The sequence below is a fragment of the Sciurus vulgaris genome (assembly GCF_902686455.1).
Source record: "Sciurus vulgaris genome assembly, chromosome: 12".
Classification (NCBI taxonomy): Eukaryota; Metazoa; Chordata; class Mammalia; order Rodentia; family Sciuridae; genus Sciurus; species Sciurus vulgaris.
In genome coordinates, this window is record NC_136473.1 from 3,359,890 (window position 1) to 3,385,303 (window position 25,414).

Here is a 25,414-nt window from a genome sequence, read left to right on the forward strand (position 1 = left end):
TTACGAGAACAGGGGTTTTACACAAACATACATGACCTTTTACTTTACTAACAAGAAGTAGTGGAGTCTGTAATACCAGCAACTCTGGAGGCTGAGGCAGGAGACTGGCAAGTTCGAGGTCAGCCTCAGGAACACAGCAAGGCCCTAAGCAACTTAGCAAGACCCTGTCTCAAAAAATCAAGGGGAAACTATATAGCTCAGTGGTAAAGTGCCCCTGAGTTCAAGTCCCAGTATCGGGGGGGAAAAAAAAAAAAAAAAGTAGTGAAGTGGACTTAACAGCAAAATCTAGGTAAACTATTTACTATGATTCTTTCAGAAATAGCAGATTTTTTTCTAATGCTTGAAAATCAAGGGTGCGCCCAGAACAACAAACCTATTTTGAGGAAATTTAAGAATGAAGTTTTCAGCCAAATCTAAATAAGCCATTCAATTATCAGGACAGCTTTAATGGGGTTTGCACACACGTGTGCATATGCATGTGAAAAACCACAGAAGAATACCAAATTCAAGTCATCAGGAGAGCTGGATGAACAGAAGTCATAAAAACAGTACTGACTGCAGTCATGAAATCTGGTCTTGATAGGCAAATCCCCAAAATGCCACACAACACCGACAGTTGGCGTCTCTGGCCACCTTCCCCAGCACTGTGTCTTCACAGATTCCTGGGTGGGGCCTGTTTCCAGCCTGCAGGTTAAGAAACAGAAGCAGGTCACCCAAAGTTGGAGAAAGTGGAGGAGCAGGCACCAAACCCAGATGCAAGGACTCCAAGGCCAGTGCTCCTTCCACTCCCCCAGGGCGCCGACCGCACCCAGTCCTGCTGAATTCCTCTCTCTAGTTACCAGAAGAGAATCATCAGGGGTCATGTGAAACTTGATATGGCCAAGAATATCAGAGCTACTTTGAGAAATGATATAAAACGTATTTTTAAGTTACTATATTAAGCTCTTTTAGAGATGTATAGCGTTCAAATTTTGTTTACACCACTTCATCAATTTAAAAAAATCTACATGCAAACCCACATACTTACTTACAAAGTAAGAACATACATTTTGGTCACTCTTTATGTTCGGTATTATTATTATTTTCTTATATTATTATAATAATAATTATTATTATAATAATTATGATTATTATTTTCTTATTTTCAGATAAATGAAAACCATATTTGGCTGGGTGTAGGTCAGTGGTAGAGCTCTTGCCAAGCATGCACAAGGCCCTGGGTTTGATCCTCAGCACCACACAAAAAAAGTTAAAATGAATTTAAAAATTTTAAAGCCTTATAATTTCTTTCCACACACCTACAGACCATTTAGAGCCCAACCTCAGAGTTCCTAGAACCATTTTACACTTGGATCTTCAATAAAATGTGACTGGAGGGAAACGATGGATCCTACTCAATAACAGACATGCGCAGGAAGGAAGGAAGACGACAGTCTGTGGTGGGCCGGGCAAGCACCCTCAGAGTCCAGACTCCAAATACAGCCAACAACCAGGATTTTCTCTTTCCTCCATGCAAGAAACAAAGGATACAAAAAGTAGAAGCATGTCTATTAAAAGCAACAGGTCAGTCTTAGGAATTTTCTATCTTAGCATGTCTTGCACTCAAGCTACCTGGACACAGGAAATCCTGTTGCTTTTATTAATCACATCATAGTATCATCATTAATCCCATCACGTCCTTTTAGGCACTGAAATAACAGTAAATGCTTCCAGGGTAGTCAAAAAGATAAAATTAGATTTGTATTAATTTAGATTTTATATATTTTAAAAAAATTTGTAACCCATGTATCATATATATTGAAATTTTCTACTAATGCAAAGGTCTACTCCTTTGCTATTAGTAACAGCTCTAAGGATGGAAGTTTCAGTTAGTTTAAGGTAAGGGTTTTCTCTGGTTGTATTTGCTTTTGGTTTTCAATGGTAACTTGCCATAGGTACCACATCATCAACAATGCAACATTTTATGGAGTTCAAGACCCTTTGGGCTTCCAGTGAAAGCTAAAGGACTCCCTCCCCAGAAGAACACAATTACAACATTCTGCTTACAACAGTAATATTAATTAATGTTAATTCATTAGACATCCTAAGTAAGAAACTCTACTTTATAACAGACCCAAATACACAGCCCAATTTATTTAAAAAGCTAAAACCCAACCCCATAAAAAGGCAGGCTCTTTAAAATAAAACAATACAGAGAGCCACCTATGTTGTGACTGTCCCAGGCACAAACCTCCCATGGGGTCGGCGAGTCCTGCTTCCACCTCCCAGGATCCCTTCCAGACACTTCAGCGGCCTGTCCACCTCTCGGCCCCACGAGGCAGCTCTTCTTGTCCCCGTTTACAGGGGTGAAAGGCATGGAAGGCCACAGAGCCAGAGCAGGGCAGGTCCAGCCACAGGGACACACCTTACCAGTACACTAGCACTGTCTCTCAAAGCGAGGTTCAGGTAACTACAAAGGCCAGACAAACTTCAAATACCAGAAGTGGTACTCAGCACACTGAATACTGGGAACGGTTCAACCTCCCTTGGAGTCACAGCCGAATATAACAGGAAGTGCTAATAAACAAACAAACATAATAGGAAGTGCTGAAAGGGGTTAGCAACGTCCTAAAATTGGTTCCTTGGTGACGCAGAAAACCTAACTAACATCAGCTTTCCTCATCCTCACCAGAAACCCGGCAAATTGTGTGTGGGGGGGGGGGCGGGTTACTGGGGGTCAAACCCAGCGCCTCTGACCTCTAGGCAAGTGCTCTACTACTGGGCTACTCCATCCCAACCCTTTTTATTTTGAGACAGGGTCTTACTAAGTTGTGGTTGGCTTCAAACTGTGATCCTCCTGTCTCAGCCTCCCAAACACCTGGGATTACAGGCATGTGCCACCATACCGGAAGCCCACACATTTTTAATTCTGAGAAATAAAAAACACTACTTGCATTTTAAATATTTATGATTCCTTTTGTAGAAGCTTAGGCAATGATTCTAAGAGAAAGTTGACTTACAATATTTGTATCAAGACTGTTATAAATCAACTGGTGAAATCAGCAGTTTCCAAAGTTCAAAATTCAGTAATTCATGATTTATCTAAACATAAGGAATTTCTATATGCATCTGAATATCACTGAAGAATACTCTCCTGGATCCTAAAATTCTGTATCTGTCAAGAAGCTCTACAGATGCCTTGAGTAATTAGTCACTCTGTTGAGAAGGAAGAAACATAATTTTTTAAAAAAGCATTTAAGTTGTTGATGAACCTTTATTTTATTTATTTATTTATATGTGGTGCTGAGACTCGAACCCAGTGCCTCACACATGCTAGGAAAGCACCCTACCACTGAGCCACAACCCTGGCCCCAAGAAACACAAATTCTGATGACAAACATGTAGTCTGTTAAAAACAGACTTCATGCCTCTCAACTGACAGATGACTTGACTCCACGTCAGAGCTGTCAGTGCAGCTGGGGGGCAGCCCACCTGGGTTGGAGATGTTGAGCAGTCTGCAGGAGTAGGGGTCCTCTCGGTCCTCCACAGGCACGGCACAGCCCCGGGCGCCTATGATGAACTTCACAAGCACGCTGAGGGACAGGTGGGCATCGACACGTCATTGACCTTGGCCACACCCGCACCCACCTCCTCACCACTCCAGACTTTCACTCTGAGGTGCAGTGTTCACGAGGATCAATGCCTGCCTGCGGTCTTCCAGTCAAGCAAAACGGGGAACAGGCAACCTGCACGTTGCCCATGGCGGCGCGTGCCGAGCAGGCCCTCTGCTGCAAGGCCGCACTAGCAGCAGGCAGGAGTGTCTGGCCTGCTGCAGCAAATGCACAAGCGCTGCGAGAGCAAAGCATCCTAGAGGCAGCTTCTCAGAAACCACTGAGGCCGCAGCGTCCTCCTCTGCTCTCTTCTGTTCCCACAGGCACTCCTGCTGCTCCAGATCAGTCTACCCGAAAGGGGGCTCCCGCCTCTCCGCGACCTCCTCCGCCAGGAGCGCCCGCTCTTTCCCTCCACACTCAGACCACAAAGAATGGCGAGGTGCCCGTGGATCTCTTCGCACTCTGCCCTCCTTCCACTTCCTCTCCCTGGACAGTGTCATTTACCCCAGGGACGACTCTGAAGCTGGTCTCTAGTTCAGACATGGCCTCTAACAATTCGCCAGCCACCTTCGCCTGCACACCCCACTGGCAGGCGTGTCCTACCCTTCCAGGGCCGGCTCTCACAGGAACGCTGTGAGACGATTATGAAGCATGGCCTTTGTTAAAAATCGGAACTACGCTTACCACTAAATATATCACAAACAAGAAAATGCTCAGATTCACCCTTCTCTGATTTTACTCTATTTTACCATCCTCTGTGTGCTTGAGGTTATTTGTCTCTGTAGCTGTATGATAGAGATGACATAAGGTTTACTAGCATCTTTCTCCCATTCTGCATTCAGCAATGTCACATTAGAGGTATGCAATTTCCTTGGTGGGAATACTTACACCCTGGAATCTGGCAGAAGCACAAAGAAGGGCTGGACACATTGCTGTCTTGACTGTCTCCATTCAACAAAGTATGGGAAAATGTTAATAATGCAGATTACATGTAATGTGATGTACCCACAGCCGTTACACTGTGGATGGTACCCCAAAGTTAAGGAAACATCCTCCAGTTCAAGACTATGATCTAATTTAGCCAAATCATCGCTGACTTCATTGTCTGACAGTCAAGTTCTGACATATTTTTTTTGACACTAGGGATTGAACCCAGGTGTGCTTAACAATTAAGCCACAACTGCAGCCCTTTTTATTTTTTACTTTGAGATGGGGTCTCACTAAGCTGCCTAGGGCCTCGCTAAGATGCTGAGGCTGGGCTTGAACTTGCAATCCTCCTGCCTCAGCCTCCCATCTGCTGGGATTACAGATGTGTGCCACAGCACCCAGCAAAGTCTGACATATCTTTCAGTCTTACTCTTTAACATTCCTTTGTCAGTTGCAACCATAAGTGGGCTAAGATACAAGAGTCAGGCAAACAACAAACCGACTGACTATGTGGAATTCACTCGGCGTACTGCGCCTTCTATCACGGATGAAGTGTGGGACCTCCTCCGCCGTTGCGTTTATAATGAACCCACGTGTGCACAGAAGCCCTTCCTTCCAGACAGCCAGCAGTGTGCCTTCTCAGCATACCACCGCCTCCAGCTCAGCAACCCACACCGAGCCTCCTGCCCCTGCGAGCTGCTCTTCTCATTTGGCACCTCGACAAGAGCTTGCAGTCACCTTAGTCCCTCCTTCCCCAACCAGGTCACCACTTAAGTCGGCCCGCTGCAGCCCTGGCTGAACAGGCCCAGCTCCCTCGACCTCCCCACGCCGGCTGCTTGCTCTGGTTGCTGCCCGCTCCCCCAGGCACAGGCCCTCCCCGCTTTGCGGCATGCGACCTCAGTCCCTCCTTCCTCCCCCGCCTTTCTAACACTGGCCCTCATCAGCCCCTTGGCCCCCAAACACCCCAGGCCGTCTTAAACCTATTTATAGTTCCTGGCAAAACTGCCTCGTCCAGTTCCCTCCAAGCTGCGAACCCTCCAAAAGCCAGGGCTATCCTGTGTCTGCATTTGTGTTCTGCGACAGAGCATGACCTGCGTACGAAGGACACCTACAAACACGTGAAATCGACAAATGGCATAAAGGCCCAGAACTGGGGAAGGGCCTCAAAGTGTCTAGTGCTGCATCTGGCTCCCAGGGAAAGGCAAGGCAGGAAAGCACGCCATGACCCCGAAAACTCCCTCTACGAAGGCCATGCAGGCAGACCCCGCACACAGCTGACCAGCACTGGAACAGAGCCTGACGCCCACAGACACCGAGTCACTGCGTGTATTGACCAGGTCTTCTTTTCCAGCTGTCTTAAATGCTCTTACTAAACTCATGTGATCATTCCCCAGCAAGGTGCCTTTAGCTGGTACCTATTTGTATACAGACAGCCCATCATTTTCATAAAACAAACCAAGCTTACTAAATCTAGAGCAAGAACTGCTGTGAAGGTAAATAAATTGCTGGTGAACGTCTGAATGGCAATTCCATTTATCACATGTAGCTCTGAGGGTCGAGCGTCTCACTCTAGGCCACACAGTGAAGACACAGAAGCTGTCCTCATGGAAGTGGGGAGACCAAGGATGCGTAAGTGGACATCTAAACACGAAGCGTGCCAGCAGGTGGAGTGGACAGCAGCACAGCCCAAGGAGGGCGGGGTCGGTGGGGCAGGAACGGGCGCCACCCCGTGCATAGGACAGTTAGTGGAACCGAGGTCTACGCAGGGACGCAGGGGCACAGCCTGAGAGGAGCAGAGTGCACGTCAGTAGTCAGTAGCGGCACAGGGGAAGAGAGGCAGGTAAGGTCAGGCCTCTGCAGACTCGGAAGGCAGGGAGGGGAATGAACGGCCATCATCTGACTGATTTTTAAAAGGATCACTCTGGCTGCTGTTCGGAAAATAAAAAGTACAGGGCCAAAGGTAAAAGCAAGAAATTCCCCTCAGGCTCCTGCATGATGCAGGTGAGGGTGATCAAGACCCAGATAAGGAGGGAGGGCGAAGGCAGGAGGAGCCCAATTCCAGATCTGACCTAACGCAGCACCAAGGGACCCTGAGGGACTGGATGTGGCACATGGAAGCGAGGCCACAGTGACCCTGGGTTTTGGTCTGAGCAGCTGGTAGAGGAGTCCCTGTTTTCCGAGATGGGAAGCCTGCAGGAAGTGCATGTTCTGGAGGTGGATCTGAAAGCGGGACAACGCTGAGGCCTCTGGTGGCTGGGTAACAGTTCTACCGTCTCTGTGATCATGCGCTAAAGAAACCTGTCTTGAAAACAGTGAATGCTGCCGTGAGGACAGGGAATCTCCAAATGTTCACTGCCAGTGACTAGAAACTCACAGCTGCAACTCACCTGCGCTGCTACTCAAAGCGCCAGCTCAGCCCTCCCCAGAGGCCCTCTCTGCTCATGGCCCAAGAGTCTGCGCATCACTGGGAGCCCAGTGTCTAAGCTTCCCTTCACCAGCCCCTCACTAGGTGGAGAACAGACAGAGGCCCTGAGCTCCTAACCAAAGGCTGAGCCACCCGCGGCAGCAGGAGGCAGGAGCACAGTGCACACTACACCCCAGCTGACACCTCTAGGAAGCTGGTGAAAAGCACTCTGGGGTGGAAACGTTTAGGGATTGCTAGACTAGGTCAAAGCAAAAAAGAAATCACACTCCATGCCTACAAATATTCAGCATGGAACCGAAGAGCCACTGGCTTCAAACTGGTCAAATCTACTTCGGGGGCCCAACAATGGGTAAGAAAAGCTGCTTCTTCCAGGAAGAGAGGTCTCATTTCTGAATCGGCACCTCTGGTCCTTCAGAACAGGGCGCTGAGCACTGTCAAAGCAGGTAAGGAGCTGCAGGACACTCACCGCGCGCTCAGGGCTGGGTGTTGCAGCGAGTGCTTCAGCCAGGTGTTTCTGATCACCTCCCGAAGCTCACGGTTACCGCGAGCTGACAACACACCCACCACCACATCGTAGTGACTCGATTTCCACTGAGGAAGGAAGGCTGAGTGACCTACAAAGAAGCAACAAGAAACCAAAATAAGTCACTCTCAACCACTGTTAGCTCAATGTACATCATGAGGAGTTCATTATAAATAAAGTATCTTTGGGTATGCGTTAAAGACAAAGAAAAAAATGTCTTTAATCACCCACAAACCCTCATCCAGAGATGAGGACTACTTCTAGTTCTTGTCTTCCACATGTGTATATCCACATGTGAGTTTCTCAAAATGGGTAAAATGTTTATGGTAAGAATCAGCTTTAAAAGGCAATGTGTCACTGGGCGTGGTGGCTCAGACAGGAGAATCTCGAGTTCAAAGCCAGCCTCAGCAATGGCGAGGCAGTAAGCAACTCAGTGAGACTCTGTCTCTAAATAAAATACAAAAAGGGCTGGGGGTGTGGCTCAGTGGTCAAGTGTTCCTGAGTTCAATCCCCAGTAACAAAAAAAAAAAAAAAAAAGGCAATGTGTTATAAACACTAGGCAACAAGTCCATTAGGCCACAGAATCCTGGTTCTGCCACAAACTAGCTGAAAGGTATTTAACTTCTTGAGTCTCAGTTTCCTAGACTACAGAATGGGTATAACAATACTTCCCAAGGTGCTGGCTTGTTCCAGGCACAGAAAAGGCCCTCAACAGCAACACCAGGAGGACGGTGCTCCGGCAGGCACAGTCTTACACGCGGTTATTAAGTTCACCGGGGGAAGTCGAGGGACTGCTGGGCTGGAACGGGTCCAGACCTTACTGACGTCGATGGAATCCAGCTGGCAAAACTTCCATCACATATTCGTTATTCTAAAGAAAGGAGGAGCTGGGGTGTGGCCCAGTGGCAGAGCGCTTGCCCAGCACGTGCAAGGCCCCAGGCTGGAGCCTCGGCACTGCGAGAAAAGCAAAAAGGAGGGCGAGCAACATTTTTAGCTAAAAAATAAAGATCAGGAAACAAGTCATCAATGGTTCATTTTTCACTGTCAGTTCTACGGGGCAGTTCACTGCAATCGCTAACACTTGTCCTTAGAAAGAGGGAAGCACGCCATGACCTTGTTTCTCACTGCGAGCTTTAAGGTCGAGAGCTACTAGTTTACACAGCTCTGATGGCGATCCACTTCACCTTTCTCCAGTGCTGGAACTGACCCAGAATATCTGCAAAAATAAATTATGAGCCAGGGATCTTCACTACACTAAGTGCAGTGCTTTTACATGCCACAGATTCAGGTTCTCAGTCTAAAACACAACAAAAAACCACGCTGATGCTTTTTCAAAGGCTCAACTAAAAATGTTAAGGCTGCTACATTATTACAATAAGAATACAGGAATTGTCATGTACATACCTAATTATCCACATAAGATCATACATAACATATTTTAAAAAGACTTCAATTCTAAAAGGAACAAATAGTTATTACACTTGTACCAAAATTGATTTTTTTTATAAATACAGAAATTATCTTTAAAACAAACCCAAACTTTCATGGGTTAAGTTTACTAGCATTCATATTCACTGAACACCTGACATGTGACAAATGATCATACACAGAATGTCACTTAATGCTCAACCCAGCTGGTAGGCTCACACTGACAGAACGAGGAAGTGCCTAAGTCACAAGCCAGCCAGGCCAGGCTGACGCGGGCTCCGGGCGACCTGACTCCAGCCCTCGTTTCTGTTCTGTTCTGCGGCTACACAACCCCATGCAGTTTATTTGATCTTCTTATCCACAACACCAGAGAAAAGGGGGAATCAGTGATAGGCAGATCACTGAGCATGCTGGTTAACACACTATTATTATTTTTTTAGTTCGTGGCCCAGAAACATTTTTTTCTCAGATGTATAACACCACCACAAAAGCTGGACCTATTGCTGGAAGTAAATGAGTCTGAACTTGGAGCACTGAAATGCATATGTAAAAATGAGGAGAGGAGTACCACACCTTCACAGAGAAGTAATAATACGAAGGACCTTCTAGTGACAGGAGGGAGGCAAATGCCATCACCAGCCAAGTCAGGCACAGATTCCACAGCCAACACGCTGTCTGACCTCAGCAAGAAGCTATTTAAATCCCTGCCTCAGTTTCTGTTTTCCTTCCAGTACTGGAGAAATCCAGGGCATTCTACCACTGAGCTACACCCCCAACACTTTTTATTTTAAGACAGTCTCAGTAATATGCCCAAGCTGGCCTTGAACTTGTGATCCTCCTGCCTCAGCCTCCCGTGTTCCTGGGATAGTAGGCATGTGCCACCAGGCTCAGCTGTGCCTTGGTCTCTTATTAAGAGAACACTTGAACAAAAAAGTATTTAGATGCTCTAGTTCAGTCTTTCAAAACATCTTCTCAAAAGATTTAAAGCTATAGAAGGGTAAAAATTACACTTAGCCTAAGTGTCCCATTTAATCTGATGCCATCAGACAATAAGGGTGCTTCACCAAAGCAAAATCTCAAATAACTGAAATAGCCTTCTGAATGCCAAACAGCTATGACCTTAGTTTTGATGGTGATAAAAATAATGTAGTCTTTCAAGACAGTGTCTTGCTAAATTGCTGAGGTTCTAAGTTACTGAGGCTAGCCTCCATCTTGTGATTCTGCTGCGTCAGCCTACGAGTCGGTAGGAATACAGGCGTGTGCCACCATACCCAGCTAATCTGTTCTTAATGACTCAAAATCTTCATGAAAAATGCCTCACATTCATCACGGTCTCGGCATTAATTCCAGCTGCTGCCTCGGTGGTAGTTTTCACTTAGACCAGTACGAAGGTACATGAACTTTTCTCCCTATTTCTCCATATTACTTCCAGACAAGCTTTTTCTAAAAATAAGTAAATAAACACATTCCAAGAGAAACACGTGGCATGTGAAAACCCCACGGGATTGTGGCTGTAAACGAGTGTTTGCTCCTACTCCACCTCTGCCACCCTCAGTCCGCCTGCTTCTCTTCAGTGGCTCTGCTCCGCGCCTTTCCCTCGCCCGCAGAGGACGCATGAGGGCACATTCTGGTCTTCTAGAGATTTACGGAAGTCAGACTTCAGAAGAGTGGGCCTCTCGGACCCCAGGCCATCAACAGAGGGACGGACTCGAGTGTTACAAGGTCTACACCCCAAGTGGGGGCTTCAGGAGCACGCGGAGCACGCAGCAGGACTGGGCGGCCGGGTGCCCTCTGCCAATCCCGCGCCACACTCCCTCCAACCTGTCTGTGCGCCAAGTCTGACTCTGGTGCCTGAAAAGGGGGAAGAAAATGAAAACTAAGAAAGAAACACGAGCCGAGCGGACCAGGATCATCCGTGAAGGCAGGCGAACAGTCACCCAGCCAGGGAAAACATCTCCAGCTCCGCCCGGCATCAAGGCCGAATCGCGCTCTTCCTCCACCGACCGCCGATCGTCTTCAGTGACCAGAACTACAGGAGGGCAGGGACTTCAGGGGGACGGACGCTCTCCTTCACTGCTGTGGCAGAGTCATCTGGTGCTGCTCCTGCTGGACACTTTGGCAACAGGTGGACACCGTGGAATGGAATGACCTTTGTCCAGCAACTGCAGCCTGAGCACCCCAGACACAGCCGCTGGGCAAAAACCCACTCACCACGGCGCCACTCGGCAGGCCCACGAGGGCACAAGCAAGGAACCCGTCAAACAAACCACGGTGTAGCGAGGGTGATACCACAGACAGTAAAACCATACCGTCGGCAACAGTCACTGTCCTACATCGTGTTAAGAGAAGCAGGCTGCGAAGACTAGGCGCAGACTGTGCGGTTCCATTTGGGTACAGCACGAAAGCAGCCAAAGCTCTGCCCTCAGGCCAGGGTGGTGGCTTCCTCGGCAGGGACGGAGGAGAGCAGAAGGGAGCTTCTGCGGTGTCCCCTTCTTAAAATCTGAGCGATTAGCTGGGGATTTTGAACTTGTGCAAATAAATTAAGCTGCACAGATACACGCCATGAAAAGAATCATATTCTATATCAATGACATTTCAGTACATTAAACAATTTCCCCCAAACAAGTCTCAGATGTAAGTGCTTTCAAAAATGGTCTAGATTATTTTTCTTTCTGTATAAAAATTAATTTTTTTCTACAAAGAACTTGTTTCACTTTTATAAGAAACAATTTTAAATCATAAAGTCACTGTGTCATGCAAGCAGATGACCTAAAATGCAAAAGTCATTCATCCCCTCCCTGTTTTATTCCCTTGATTCAGTCATTCAGATTAATGAGCTTCTCCTGTGTTTCCTGTGCTTAAATGCGCAGACAGCAGCAAGCAAGTTCTTCGCAATGTCAGGAATAATGTGCAGCCCCAGGGATGCTCCCCAGGGTACTGACCATTTCTGTAATATATTCTGAAAGCCCGGCTACCTGCTAGGCTCTGCACCAAGTGCACATCCAAAAACCAGCAGCGTCTAAGCCAGGCTGACCTCAAAGCCATTGTTCAACATAAGCTCAAGGAACCCAAAAACCAAAATTCCACTCTCGCATGTTCCGGGACGACACCAACCACCAAACGTGGAAATCCTGAAAATGAGGAATACACACAGGCTTCTCCCAGACCTACAGAGGACGGTTACCACGTACGCGACCACAGCGTGCTCTTGCCAACCTCCAAGTTACCTCCCCAGACAGCGTGCAGGCACGGACTTCTGCCACCACATGCACCCTACCACTCCCTCTCAAAGTCAACCACTTTAGAAACAAACTGAAGCCCAGAGATAAAACTGGCACACAGCACACAGGGATAACTGCAGAAGAACTAGGCCAGGGCAAACCTGCAGAGCAAGCTCAACTGGTTTCTGACCTACTTGCCCTAGGTCTCCCCAGACTTCTGAGCACACCACAGCCCAGCATAACACCTCGCACCCCAAGTGCACCCTCAGGGAAAGTGTTCCTTTCCTTTCCTTGGGTTTCCTCCTTTCCAAACAGCCTACACAGGGAAGCACTTTCCCGCCCCCCCCCCCCCTTTTAAATGGCATCATTTTTCTAAATTAACTGTTAATTCCTACTAAGGCATTACCCAAAACCAGTACGCTGCGACCAGGAGCACCTCCCCTACAGGCCTGGTCTGACCGCGGCGTCTCCATGAGCCCTCGGCCCCTCCAGGGGCACCGACTGCACAGGGAGGCCTGCTTCCCAGCAGGGCCAGCTTCCAAGGCAAGGCCCCCAGCACAGATCCTGGCGCCCACACAACTCACTTCACTTGGGTCCCTGCTCAACTGCCCTCTTCAAGTGGCCTTCAGTGGCTTCCTGCTGAAACATACTTGTCACTGTCCCATGACACTTATAACTATTTTCTTATGCTCTGTCTTCCTGCCTAATTAGTAAATGCACAAGGGCAGACCCTTTATCTTGATCACTGCTGAATTCCACACCTACAAGAGGAGCTGGCCCAGAGAAAGCCGCAACGTGTGCTAAGCCAACTGCCAGCTAGAGGGACTTCCTTAATATTCAGGGGAGGTAAACCACCCTTCCAGAAAATACTGTCCTGACTTAATGGGATCGAAGGTGGACAAGAGGCAGAAGAGAAAACAGAAGTAAATCTTAATATGCTAACTCACGGGAAGAATATTTAGCAAAATCTTGGGGTTTTCTCTCTCTGTTTAGGTTTAAAGAGTAGGATCAAAACGCAAAAATGCCCAAATGTTTTAGTTCAAACATGGGAAAGCAGTTGTGGGAAATCTTGGCATCACAATCCCCATACTGTTTTCAGTTTTGAAAGTGCTTACGGGGGAAAAAAAGGTTAGAGTCTGTCAGGTTTTAGATTAAAATAGCCTATTGATTATCTGAGCAGTTGCCCAATATCCACTCAAAGTCAGAGTTAATTTGTTTTTTTTTAAATATCTTTTTAGTTGTAGATGGACACAATACCTTTATTTATTTATGTGTGGGGCTGAGGACTGAACCCAGTGCCGCACATGCCAGGCAAGCGCTCCACCACTGAGCCACAAATTCGGCCCCTCAGAGTTAATTTCTATAACCAGTATTGATCTTCTCACTCATTGCCCTGTCCCTTTCCACAGTTTTCTTAATCTAGCCTGGCCTAACAGGGTGACAGACACCTGCCACACACCAAGCAAACAGGAAAAACCTGTCTCAAACTAAGAAACTGCAGGCCCACTGAGACTGAAGCCCAAGGCAAGGTCGCTTGTTTTACTGTTAAGGTCATAAATATCTTAAGGGTGCTCTGCAAGTAGATTTCAGTAGGACTCACTGATTAAAAAGGAAGCCGATAAAACACAAACCCAACAGATGTTACCAAGCCTTTCAAGCGTACGGCCCTTTCTTAGCTCAGTCTAGAAAACAACAAAACCCATCCGGTGAGCAGGTTAAGGGCACTGATACTGCACCTCCCCAGCGAAGTCACATTTCATTCTACTCGGGGCACACGAAGGGCCTTTTCTAAAGTCGGTGGCTTGTCAAACAGGAAACGAACTCCGACATAATCCCACATGACAGCCAGCTTTGAGGATCGCTGGATATTCTGTAAGTCAAGGCTCAGAGCCATCGGCCAAAACGGCAAATATTTCAGTTTTTAAAACTTCTGATTGAAAAAAAAGACCCAGCCGTTTGGAGGAGAGAGAGGCGGTAGGAAAACGACCCCACGCGTTGAGTATTTAAATGGAGCGTCTTTCTGGCTCTCCTTACCCGTCCTCGGGCAAGCCCTTAAAGACCGCGGGCGGCGAGGCCGCGCGCCGCCGGCCGGACCGCCAGCCGGGACCCGCACGCGCCCCGCCGCCGCCCCGCGCGCAGCGCCCACCCGCGTCGCCCGCCCGGCCTGCGCGCCCGCAGGCCCGGGCCCGGGCCCCCTCCGCCGCAGGCCCGCCCGGCCCGCGCCTCACCTGCAGCGCCGGCCCCGGGGGCGCGGGCGGGCGGCGCGGAGCGCAGCCGCAGCCAGAGGTGCAGCGCGGCCCCGAGCACGCACGGGCACAGCAGCACCAGCCAGTTGCGCATTGGCCGCCCGCGCCGGCTCCGCGCGCCCCGGCCCGCGGCGAGGCCCCGCCAGCGCCCGGCCCCGCGGCCGACTCGGCCCGCGCCGCCGCTGCCTCCGAGCGGGCGGCGGCCTCGGCGCCCAGGCCCCGCCCCGCCCCGCCCCGCGCGCCGGCCCCGGGCTGGAGTCCCGCGCGGGCCGCAGGCAGGGGGCGCGCCCGGGGCCCCGCGCCCCGGAAACCGCCGCTCCCAGGGCCCCGTGCGCCCGGCGCATGCGCACGCCGCCGCGGGCCGGGGCGCGGGGAGCGGGGCCGCGGGGGCCGCGGGGCTGCGGGGCGGGGACCCCCGGCCGGCCGAGCCCCGCGCAGGAGCGCCGTGTGCCGGGGGCGCCCGCACCGCGCGGAGTCCGGCGGCCTCCCCAGCAGGCCTCCGCGCCGACCAACGGGAGTCTGGCTGCGTGGCCTTTTAGTTTGTGCAGAGCGGGCCTCTCCTGCTGCACCTCGTAGTGGACCGTTCCTACACTGTCGCTCTCTACTCTGACGGCTGCTTGGTGGGATGGTCCTTCAAAGCGGGCAGTCCAGGGCGTTTATCTACTGCTTGCACTTAACTCGGGAGGCCAGAAACGTTTCTTTCTTTTAAAAGGGATTTGTGTATTTTCAGTTGTCTCTTACGAATCCGAACCTCCTAGAACAGCCGTCGTCCTTTGCTATCTCAGTTTCTGTAGGTCAGGAATTGGGGAGCTAAGTCCCGGTTCAGGGTCTCATAAGGTCCGAGGCAGATGTCAGCGGGTCACCGGAGGACGGGCAGTGGTCGGAGAGCCGCGTCCCGGGTGACGGACTCGCGGCCGCGCCTGCCTTAGCCTGTGGGTCGCACGCAGCATCCAGATTCACCGAGGAGCGAGTACCAAGGGGCGAGGATGACTGGGCGCCGTCTCAGAGGCTGGCTGCTAGGGCATGGGATGCAATTTGAGCAGGACTGCTGTTTCTGGACAGTTTCCCTGAAGACAGAAAGGAACGTTTTCCCTCCTATGGGAAACAGATGGAATCAAAACACTGACGATTGTGACTGGTGGGAAAATGTCACCAAGATCGGCCTGCCCCTCTCTCAGGCATCCTGTAGACACTGAGGAGGGAGAGAACATGCAATGTCTTCAAATACCCGGGTAGAAATCTCTCCTTTAGGGCTGGGGACGTGGTTCAGTGTTAAAGTGCTTGCCTAGCAAGCCCAGGCCCTGAGTTCAGTCTCTAGTACTGCACAAAGAGAAGGAAAGGATTTTCTCTTTTAGAAGCTCTGTTGATACGCTTTCTACATTTCAATTAATAGTGGTCAAGAGCTGGCCTAGTGGCATACAACTCAGGAGGTTGAGGCAGGAGGATAGCAAATTCAAGGCCAGCCTCAGCAACTTTGGTTCTAAGCAATTTAGTGAGAACCTGTCTCAAAATTAAAAATATAAAAGTGCTGAGGATGTAGCTCAGTGGTAAAATCACTCTGGGTTCAAGTCCAAGTGGGGGGGGGGTAATAATGGTATCACAAAGGATCTATTTTTATCCTTAAAGGTAGCAATGGCCTCTTAACCAATAATTTAAATTTTGTGAATGATGACTTAGCCCCAAAAGAGGAATTGTCAACTATTTTGTCAGATCCATTCATTCAGTAAACATTGAACATGTATTATGTACGTGCTGGGCACTTGATTTACGTGATTAAGTGACATCTCGCCTGTGGTGATAGAGGAGAGCTGCAGACCTTAGGTGGCATATATGCAGATGTAAATGTCGGAAGATGATAAGTGCTATGTAAAATATTAAAAGAGCATTTTCATTGCTGTGACAAAATACCTGAGAAAAACGAGGAAAGATTTACTTCTGCTCAGAGTTTCAGAGGTGTGATTCCATGTTCAGCCAGTTCCACTGCCTTGGGTCTGAGGTGAGGTGGAACATCATGGCAGAAGGCAGAAGGGTGTGGCAGAGGAAAGCCACTCAGCCTAGGGAGGAGGCTGGCAAGCCAGTCAGGAGAGAGGAAGGGCTGGGGGCAAGATACAGTCCCAAGGGCACATCCCCAGGGCCCTTCGCCTATGTCCCTCCTACAGTTTCCACCATCTCCCAGCAGTCCATTCAGCTGGGAGGCCAGTGCATTTTGGGGGGACATTCCAGATCCAAACCATAACAGCAGGGTGGGGAAATTTTGAGTGTGAGCCTGAAGTGGGCAGAGTACAGTTGTGTGTGTGTGTGTTTGTGTGTGTGTGTACACAAGCACACACACACACACACTGGGGATTGAACCCATATCACTGAGCCCTTTTTATTTCTTTGGAGACAAGGCCTCAGCTAAGTTTCTGAGGCTGGTCTTGAACTTGTGATCCTGCCTCGGCCTCCTGAGTCGCTGGGATGACAGGTGTGCACCGCCACACCCAGCTAGAAAGCAGTATTAAATGGCAGTATCTAAACAACTTGTGAGTGAGTGCCAAAGGTAGAAATAAACAAAGCACATGAAGTCTCACTGATCAAGGTGGCGACCCTCCAGCCGACAACCTAGCGGGGCAGGCCTTCACTGGCTCTCTGACAGCCCTGTGGCTGAAATAGTTTGGAGTAACTCGTTAGCATCCTTCAAATCCCTGCACCTCTGGGTGGGACCAGTTGTCTCCTGTGTCTGGTATCCTCCAGACCAAGGTGGGTGGAGACTGCAGGAGAAAGTTCCTGCCCTGGAAGGGATGGAGTCTGGAAACCTAGTGCAGAGGTCAGCCGTCTGCGGTCGGGTGCTCCCAGTTCACACAGACCAGTCGCCAGCGTTAGGGCTGGAGAGAGGTGAGCTCAGAGGGCTGGTCACCTGCACCACCATCCAGTGCTACCAGTGCCCTGAGGAAGCACAAAGCAGAGCGGGCTGTCCCGTGAGAGCCCAGGACTGGGGCCTGAAGCCAAAGGGTGGGGAAGGACGTTCAAGGACACCCTGGGCAAGAAGTGGTGCCTAGGAATCACGGAGGGGTGAGAGCTGCCAGGAGGGCGCTGCTGTCTGTCTGGCGGGACCTCAGTGACGAAGTGGAGGAGAGGGAGGAGGTCAGCCCGCATCACAGGCTGTGCCCAGGGGCCTGGTGTTCGGTTTGAGGGCTCCAGAGGAGGGTTTTTAAAAAAATTTTGTTCTGTTACAAAATCAGTATGTGACCATGAAAAGAAATTTGGACAACGTAGAATAATATATGAAGAACTAAGTTACACCAAATACAAATCATGTGTTTTCTTTATTTTTTTCCCATTTAAAATATTTATGTGAGTGTTATGAATAAGAGCTTATATTCACTTATTTTCTCCTATAAGTGTAGCAGCTCTGATTTTCAATCAGTAATCACGCATCCACACTGTGACATTTGGCAGGCCTATCACTGGACATAACAGATTGTCCCCATCATTCTACTAGAGTAAGTAACACGGGCTCTTCTGCTCGCAAACTACCCACATTTCATAGGATCTTCTTTTTAAATACTATTTTCGGGGCGTCTGTTCATACTGCCCTATCACCAGTGCATATGGCTGCCTTGAACAAGAATCTCTTATCCTACCTCCCCTGGCACTGAAAATGTTTCCTTCCAGGGCTGGGATGTGACGCAGTAGTATAGGGCTTTCCTAGTGTATCTGAGACCCGGGGTTCCATCCCCAGAACTAAAAAGAATTCCTAATTCAAAAGGCAGAACATTTTGGTATGGAATATTTTTATGGTTTTCAGTTTGTTTCTATTCTTTTGTGGCTTACCCGTGTATTTGCTTTTTACCCATTTGGATGAGCATTTTACATATTAACTTTTTTAATATATATTTTTTAGTTGTATATGGACACAATGCCTTTATTTATTTTTATGCAGTTCTGAGGATTGAACCCAGTGCCTCACACATGCTAGGCAAGCGCTCTACCACTAAGCTACAGCCTCAGCCTCTATAAATTAACTTTTCATATTTTACTTTTATTGAAAATATTTTTCTTTTGATTTTGACTTTTAGGACACAAAAATGTGTTCCATTTTTATGAATCCAAATTATCAATATTTTATTTTTTCATAATTAGGAAGTTACTGATCAGGGCATCTGATCGATATTCTTCTTTTTTTTTTTTTTTTTTTTTTTTGTAGTTGTGTATGGACAGAATGCCTTTACTTTATTTGATTATTTATATGTGGGGCTGAGGACCAAACCCAGTGCCTCACACATGCTAGGCAACTGCTCTGCCACTGAGCTACAACCCCAGCCCTGATCAATATCCTTATTTTTTAAACTTTTTAATCTATTTGAAATCTATTTTGAAATATGGTATAATGCAAGAATCTTCCAAATAGATTTATTTTTCCGAAATTTTTTTAATTTGTTAAATAGATTTATTTTTTTCCCTACAGCTAACTATTACCCTGGGCACATTACATCTTTACTTTATTTAAGTCTTTTCTTTTACTTTGCTCTACTAGAGAGTAAACCTGGGAATGCTCTACCCTGAGCTCCACCTCCAGTCCTTTTATTTTTTGATACAGGGTCTCCCTAAATTGCTCAGGCTGGTTTTGAACCTGTGACCTTCCTTCCCCAGCCTCCTGAGTACCTGGGATGACAGGCATTGGCCACTGGACCAGCCCCTTGCTTTATGATGTCACCTAACTTGATTGACATTTAAACGCACTGGCCCTTGTTTCTGAACTACTTTTTGCGATCCTCTGGCCTTACCTCAGTACCACAGTCTTGGGGGTTGTTCAGTGTTTGTAATCCAGAGGGCAGCTCCGCCTCCACGTGCCGATGAGTTCTCACACGTCACACATGATGATGAGTTCTCACACGTGCCAGGCAAGTGCTCCCCACTGAGCCCAGCCCAGCTCCTGAATCCTTTTTGAGGGCCTGGGAGGGACCACCAGGCAGTGTCTGGAAGACCCTTCTGCACTGGCTGACGGAGTTCCTCACACCTCAGCCTGAAGCACCTTGACGCTGTGTTCCCATGCTGCTGGTGGGCGAAGGCTTTCCCCAGAAGACTCTGCTCAGTTGCCCACAAAAATGCGTTCCAGGGAGAGAAGGAGGCGGCCTAACGGTAACAGAGTGAGCAGAGAGAACAGTGGGGAGGAGGGTAGAGAGGCCTCCGGCAAGACAGGACATGGGTCTTGGTAAGGACCTTGGCTTTTCCTCTGGAATGAATAGCGGAGGTGGCTGATCGGGTGTGCGAGGAGGAGCTCTGTGGTCTGACCTGTGGCTTAGCAGGGTCACTCACCCTGGGCACTGCAAATGGGCTGGCTGAGGGTGAGGAAAATCTACCCGGGCGGGCAGAGGAGGGAGCTTGGTGCCAGCTGTGCCCTGAGGTGGGCTGCAGTAGCAGGAGCCCCCCCACACACACACTGCTCCTGGAGACCAGGCTGGTTGAGAGGGCAGCCCAGGCGGTGTGTGTGCATCTCCTCCTGCAGGGCAGAGTGCGGCTGAGGACGCAGCAGCACCTCTCCCTGCCCAGGCCCAGGTGTCTCCTGAGCCACCACCGTCCAGCGACAACTTAAGCAGGGGTAAACAGAAGAGGGACGACTGAGAAGACATCGTGGCCTCTGTTGCTACTGCTGACAGCCCAGCTTCACTTTCCCTGCCCGATTCTGCCTGCTTCACTCCCTTACAGGGGTCCCAAGAGCAACCCCCCAGAAACCCTGTTTTAGGTCTGTTCTCCAGGAAACCTGACTTCAGTGAATCTGATAAAACACAGATCAGGCTGGGTGTGGTGGTGCACACCTGTAATCCCAGCGGCCTCGGAGGCTGAGGCAGGAGGATGGCGAGTTCAAAGGCAACCTCAGAAAAAAGGAGGCCCTAAGCAACTCAGTGAGACCCTGTCTTGAAATAAAATACAAAATAAGGCTGGGATGTGGCTCAGTGGTGGAGTGCCCCTGAGTTCAATCCCTAGTACCCCCTAAAACACACACACACACATTAGGCCATGATGCTTCTCAACTGAAAACTCCCAGACCCATGAGTCCTTACAAGGCCCCCCTGCAGCCCTGTACCTCCAGCCTCATCCCCTCTGTGGTTCCCATCCACTCTGCTCCAGGGGCTACTGGTCCCCGTTTTTTTGTTTGTTTGTTTTGTTTAATTTTTCATACTTTATTCCTTGAATCAATAGGTTAAGAAAGTGAAATTTTCCCAGGTACTGATTTATAGATACAGTTTATAAGTGGAACCAAAAAGTTTAGTTTCATAAACAGTAACTAACATTCAGAGATCTCTTTAAATGAATTTTAATCCTTACTTCAAGCTAAGGTAAATAATTTAATGCAATAAGCTAACTACACACAAACCTGTATATTCTGAACTACAACAGTGTTTTCTGTAGCTACATATGGTTTTAGTCAACTACACATTTTCATGAGTACTTACAAATATGTTTAAAAAAATGCTACCCCAAATGCTTATCCTGCCATTAACTCATTGAACATTGTCATTCCTGCTACTGAAAATAGATGATCAGGAAAAATGAGTTTTAAAACTTAAAAAGTAATATAAGTTCCAAAACGTTTTCAATCAAAAAGGCCTTTCAACATGGAAGCATCTAAGAGAAGTAAAACTCAACAGATAAATGACCTAACACTACAGCTCAAAGCCCTAGAAAAAGAACAGACCAGCACCAAAAGTAGTAGAAGACAGGAAATAGTTAAACTCAGAGCTGAAATCAATGAAATTGAAACAAAAGAAACAATACCAAAAATTGACAAAATAAATAGTTGGTTCTTCGAAAAAATAAAATTGATAAACCTTTAGCCACACTAACAAAGAGAAGACGAGAGAAAACCCAAATCACTAAAATTCAGAATGAACAAGGAAATATCACAACAGACAAGAGTGAAATACAAAACATAATTAGAAGCTATTTTGAAAATCTATACTCCAACAAAATAGAAAATTTTGAAGACATCAACAGGTTTCTAGAGACATATGAATTGCCTAAACTGAACGAGGAGGACATACACAATTTAAATAGACCAATTTCAAGCAATGAAATAGAAGAGGTCATCAAAAGCCTACCAACAAAGAAAAGTCCAGGACCAGATGGGTTCTCAGCCGAGTTCTACAAAACCTTTAAAGAAGAGCTCATTCCAATACTTCTCAAAGTATTCCATAAAATAGAAGAGGAGGGAACCCTCCCAAACTCATTCTACGAAGCTAATATTCACACTGATACCTAAACCAGACAGAGACTCATCAAGAAAAGAAAATTTCAGACCAATATCCTTAATGAACATCGACGCAAAAATTCTCAACAAAATTTTAGCAAATCGCATACAAAACCATATTAAAAAGATAGTGCACCATGATCAAGTGGGTTTCATCCCAGGGATGCAAGGTTGGTTCAACATCAGGAAATCAATAAATGTAATTCACCATATCGATAGACTTAAAGTCAAGAATCACATGATTATTTCAATAGATGCAGAAAAAGCATTTGATAAAATACAGCATCCCTTCGTGCTCAAAACACTAGAAAAAATAGAGATAGTGGGAACATTCCTTAATATTGTAAAGGCCATTTATGCTAAGCCCATGGCTAATATCATTCTAAATGGTGAAAAACTGAAAGCATTCCCCCTAAAAACTGGAACAAGGCAGGGATGCCCTCTTTCACCACTTCTATTCAACATCGTTCTTGAGACTCTAGCCAGAGCAATTAGACAAACCAAAGAAATTAAAGGGATACGAATTGGAAAAGAAGAACTCAAACTATCCCTGTTCGCTGATGACATGATTATATATTTAGAGGAACCTGGAAATTCCACCAGAAAACTCTTAGAACTCATAAGTGAATTCAGTAAAGTAGCAGGTTACAAGATCAATGCCCATAAATCCAATGCATTCTTATACATAAGTGATGAATCTTCAGAAAGAGAAATTAGGAAAACTACCCCATTCACAATAGCCTCGAAAAAAATAAAATACTTGGGAATCAATCTCACAAAAGAGGTGAAAGACCTCTACAATGAGAACTATAGAACACTAAAGAAAGAAATTAAAGAAAACCTTAGAAGATGGAAAGATCTCCCATGTTCTTGGATAGGCAGAATTAATATTGTCAAAATGGCCATACTACCTAAAGTGCTATACAGATTCAATGCAATTCCAGTTAAAATCCCAATGATGTACCTTACAGAAATAGAGCAAGCAGTCATGAAATTCATCTGGAAGAATAAGAAACCCAGAATAGCTAAAGCAATCCTTAGCAGGAAGAGTGAAACAGGGGGTATCGCAATACCAGATCTTCAACTCTGCTACAAAGCAATAGTAACAAAAACAGCATGGTATTGGTACGAAAATAGACAGGTAGATCAATGGTACAGAATAGAGGACACGGACACAAACCCAAATAAATACAATTTTCTCATACTCGACAAAGGGGTCAAAAATATGCAATGGAGAAAAGATAGCCTCTTCAACAAATGGTGCTGGGAGAATTGGAAATCCATATGCAACAGAATGAAACTAAACCCATATCTCTCACCATGCACGAAACTAAACTCAAAATGGATTAAGGACCTCGGAATCAGACCAGAGACCCTGCAGATTATAGAAGAAAAAGGAGGTCCAGATCTTCACCATGTTGGCTTAGGACCAAACTTCCTTAATAGGACTCCCATAGCACAAGAAATAAAAGCAAGAATCAATAACTGGGATAGATTCAAACTAAAACGCTTTCTCTCAGCAAAGGAAACTATCAACAATGCGAAGAAAGAGCCTACAGAGTGGGAGAAAATCTTTGCCAATCATACTTCAGATAGAGCACTAATCTCCAGAATCTATAAAGAACTCAAAAAACAAATAATCCAGTCGACAAATGGGCTAAGGAAATGAATAGACACTTCACAGAAGAAGATCTACAAGCAATCAACAAACATATGGAAAAATGTTCAACATCTCTAGTAATAAGAGAAATGCAAATCAAAACCACCCTAAGATTCCATCTCACCCCAATTAGAATGCCGATTATCAAGAATACAAGCAACAACAGGTGTTGGCGAGGATGTGGGAAGAAAGGTACACTCATACATTGCTGGTGGGGCTGCAAATTAGTGCAGCCACTCTGGAAAGCAGTGTGGAGATTCCTTAGAAAACTTGGAATGGAACCACCATTTGACCCAGCTATCCCACTCCTTGGCCTATACCCAATGGACTTAAAATCAGCATACTACAGAGATACAGCCACATCAATGTTCATAGCTGCTCAATTCACAATAGCCAGACTGTGGAACCAACCTAGATGCCCTTCAGTTGATGAATGGATAAAGAAACTGTGGTATATATATACAATGGAATATTACTCAGCCATAAAGAATGATAAAATTATGGCATTTGCAGGTAAATGGATGACATTGGAGAATATCATGCTAAGTGAGATAAGCCAATCTCAAAAAGCCAAAGGACGAATGATATCGCTAATAAGTGGATGATGACACAATGGGGGGAGGGAAGGGTTAGTGTTAGGGTTAGAGTTAGGGTTAGGGAGGGGGACAAGAATGGAGGAAGGAAGGACTGTATAGAGGGTAAAGAGGGGTGGGAGGGGTGGGGGGAAGGAAAAAATAACAGAATTAATTAAACAACATTACTCTATGTAAATTTATGATTACACAAATGGTATGCCTTTATGCCATGTACAAACAGAGAAACAACATGTATCCCATTTGTTCACAATAAAAAAAAAGAATAAAAAAACATGGAAGCATCAACATGAAACTAAGTTTCTAAAAAAATAAAATAAATCACTCTTTAGAAAAGAATATTAAAACAAATTATCTTTTAAGACGCATAAACATTCTTAGAAAAACTTGTAGTTTCAAATATCATCTCCTTAAAAGAAACACAAACCAGTTCACTATCTTTACTAACTTCTCAGACCACAGTTGTCTAAAAACTTCAGAATATGTAAGGCATGTGTCTCAGTTGTCATAGTCAAAATGACATTTAGATTTCACATATTAAACAGCTATAGTATAGCTTATAATGGCACAAATATACCTAATACGTAAATACTACTTCATCCTTTAGATAGTCAAAAGTCAGAAGGAACTTTATAATTTTCAAGATATTTTAACGTGCGTGTAGTCATTAAAACCCAGTAAGTAATTCAAGTGTGGTCATGTAAAGACAGGCAATTGAAGGCTCAAGTATCAATCTAAAATCAAAGACATGAAAATAAAGGCTGAAAACTGTTTATCTTTCATTTACATGCCTAGGTATTAGGACATTACTGTAGAAAATACACAATTATTTTATAATTGTGATTATAAATTATTTTATAATTGTGATTTCCACAGAAGATAACGAAATTTCATAAAGTACAAAAAATATCAAGATCCATAGTTTGCTTCATCAAATGCTTTTCTAGTGCGTTCCAGCTCTTCGTTCGTAGTAAGCAAGTCTTTAACCCTAGCAAACTTCCTTGGGTCCTTTCGAATCAAGAAGACGATATCTTCAACTGGTTCTTGACCTTGTCTTCCAATTGACATTGCCTTGTGAGTCATTTCAGTGAGGAACTCTATGACAAGGTCTTCAGGAATGTCCACTGACTCAGCGTAAGGGTTCTGGTCACCCTCAAACCCATACATCATACCCCGAAATTCTTTAGAAAGAAGTCTCTTTCTTTTACCCTGCCCACCTTCTGCACCTCCTCCGATCTCTTCATCTTCCTCCTCGAAGGTCGGGTCTTCTTCCTCATCTGCCATCCCACTAGCCCACCAGCCTGTGGTGCCTCGCCATCTAGCTCCTAGCTGGTTTTACTATCTACTGGTCCCCATTCACCCGCTGGCCCCTGCACACAGGTACATTGTCGCCTTTGGCCTTTCTGCTCCTCCTCCTTGAAGTCCGCTCAGTGTTCCCTTCTCACTGAGGCCCCTGTGGCTCCCCATCTCCCCCATCCCCTTCTATCCTAGACCACTTCCACTCCTGAACGTACTGTCCCATTCACCTGGGGTTTTACTTGGCTCTTTGGTTTCTGTCTACGCAGGGCAG

General features: G+C 46.8%; 2 protein-coding genes across 7 annotated transcripts in view; both read right to left on the bottom strand.

The window, feature by feature from the left end:
* Positions 1-14,572, bottom strand: part of B3GALNT2 (beta-1,3-N-acetylgalactosaminyltransferase 2) — a 68,899-nt gene extending 54,327 nt beyond the window's left edge. For 4 of the 6 annotated variants that reach the window (XM_079106859.1, XM_079106860.1, XM_079106857.1 and 1 more), the window contains exons 1-3: positions 14,343-14,571; positions 7,409-7,556; positions 3,472-3,572 (exon numbers count right to left, since the gene is read on the bottom strand). In XM_079106859.1, the coding sequence (XP_078962985.1) occupies positions 3,472-3,572; positions 7,409-7,556; positions 14,343-14,454 (361 nt within the window). In that variant the 5' untranslated portion in view covers positions 14,455-14,571. Of the gene's footprint in view, positions 1-3,471; positions 3,573-7,408; positions 7,557-14,342 lie in introns of all 6 variants that reach the window. The other 2 variants (XR_013758239.1, XM_079106856.1) reach the window with 2 other exon arrangements.
* Positions 14,573-24,753: 10,181 nt separating this feature from the next.
* Positions 24,754-25,140, bottom strand: LOC306642060 (transcription initiation factor TFIID subunit 13-like; the record flags this gene model as incomplete). Its single annotated transcript, XM_079107481.1, has 1 exon — positions 24,754-25,140. The coding sequence occupies exon 1, from the start codon at positions 25,126-25,128 to the stop codon at positions 24,754-24,756; it is 375 nt and encodes a 124-aa protein (XP_078963607.1). The 5' UTR covers positions 25,129-25,140.
* Between the last annotated feature and the right edge of the window lie 274 nt (positions 25,141-25,414).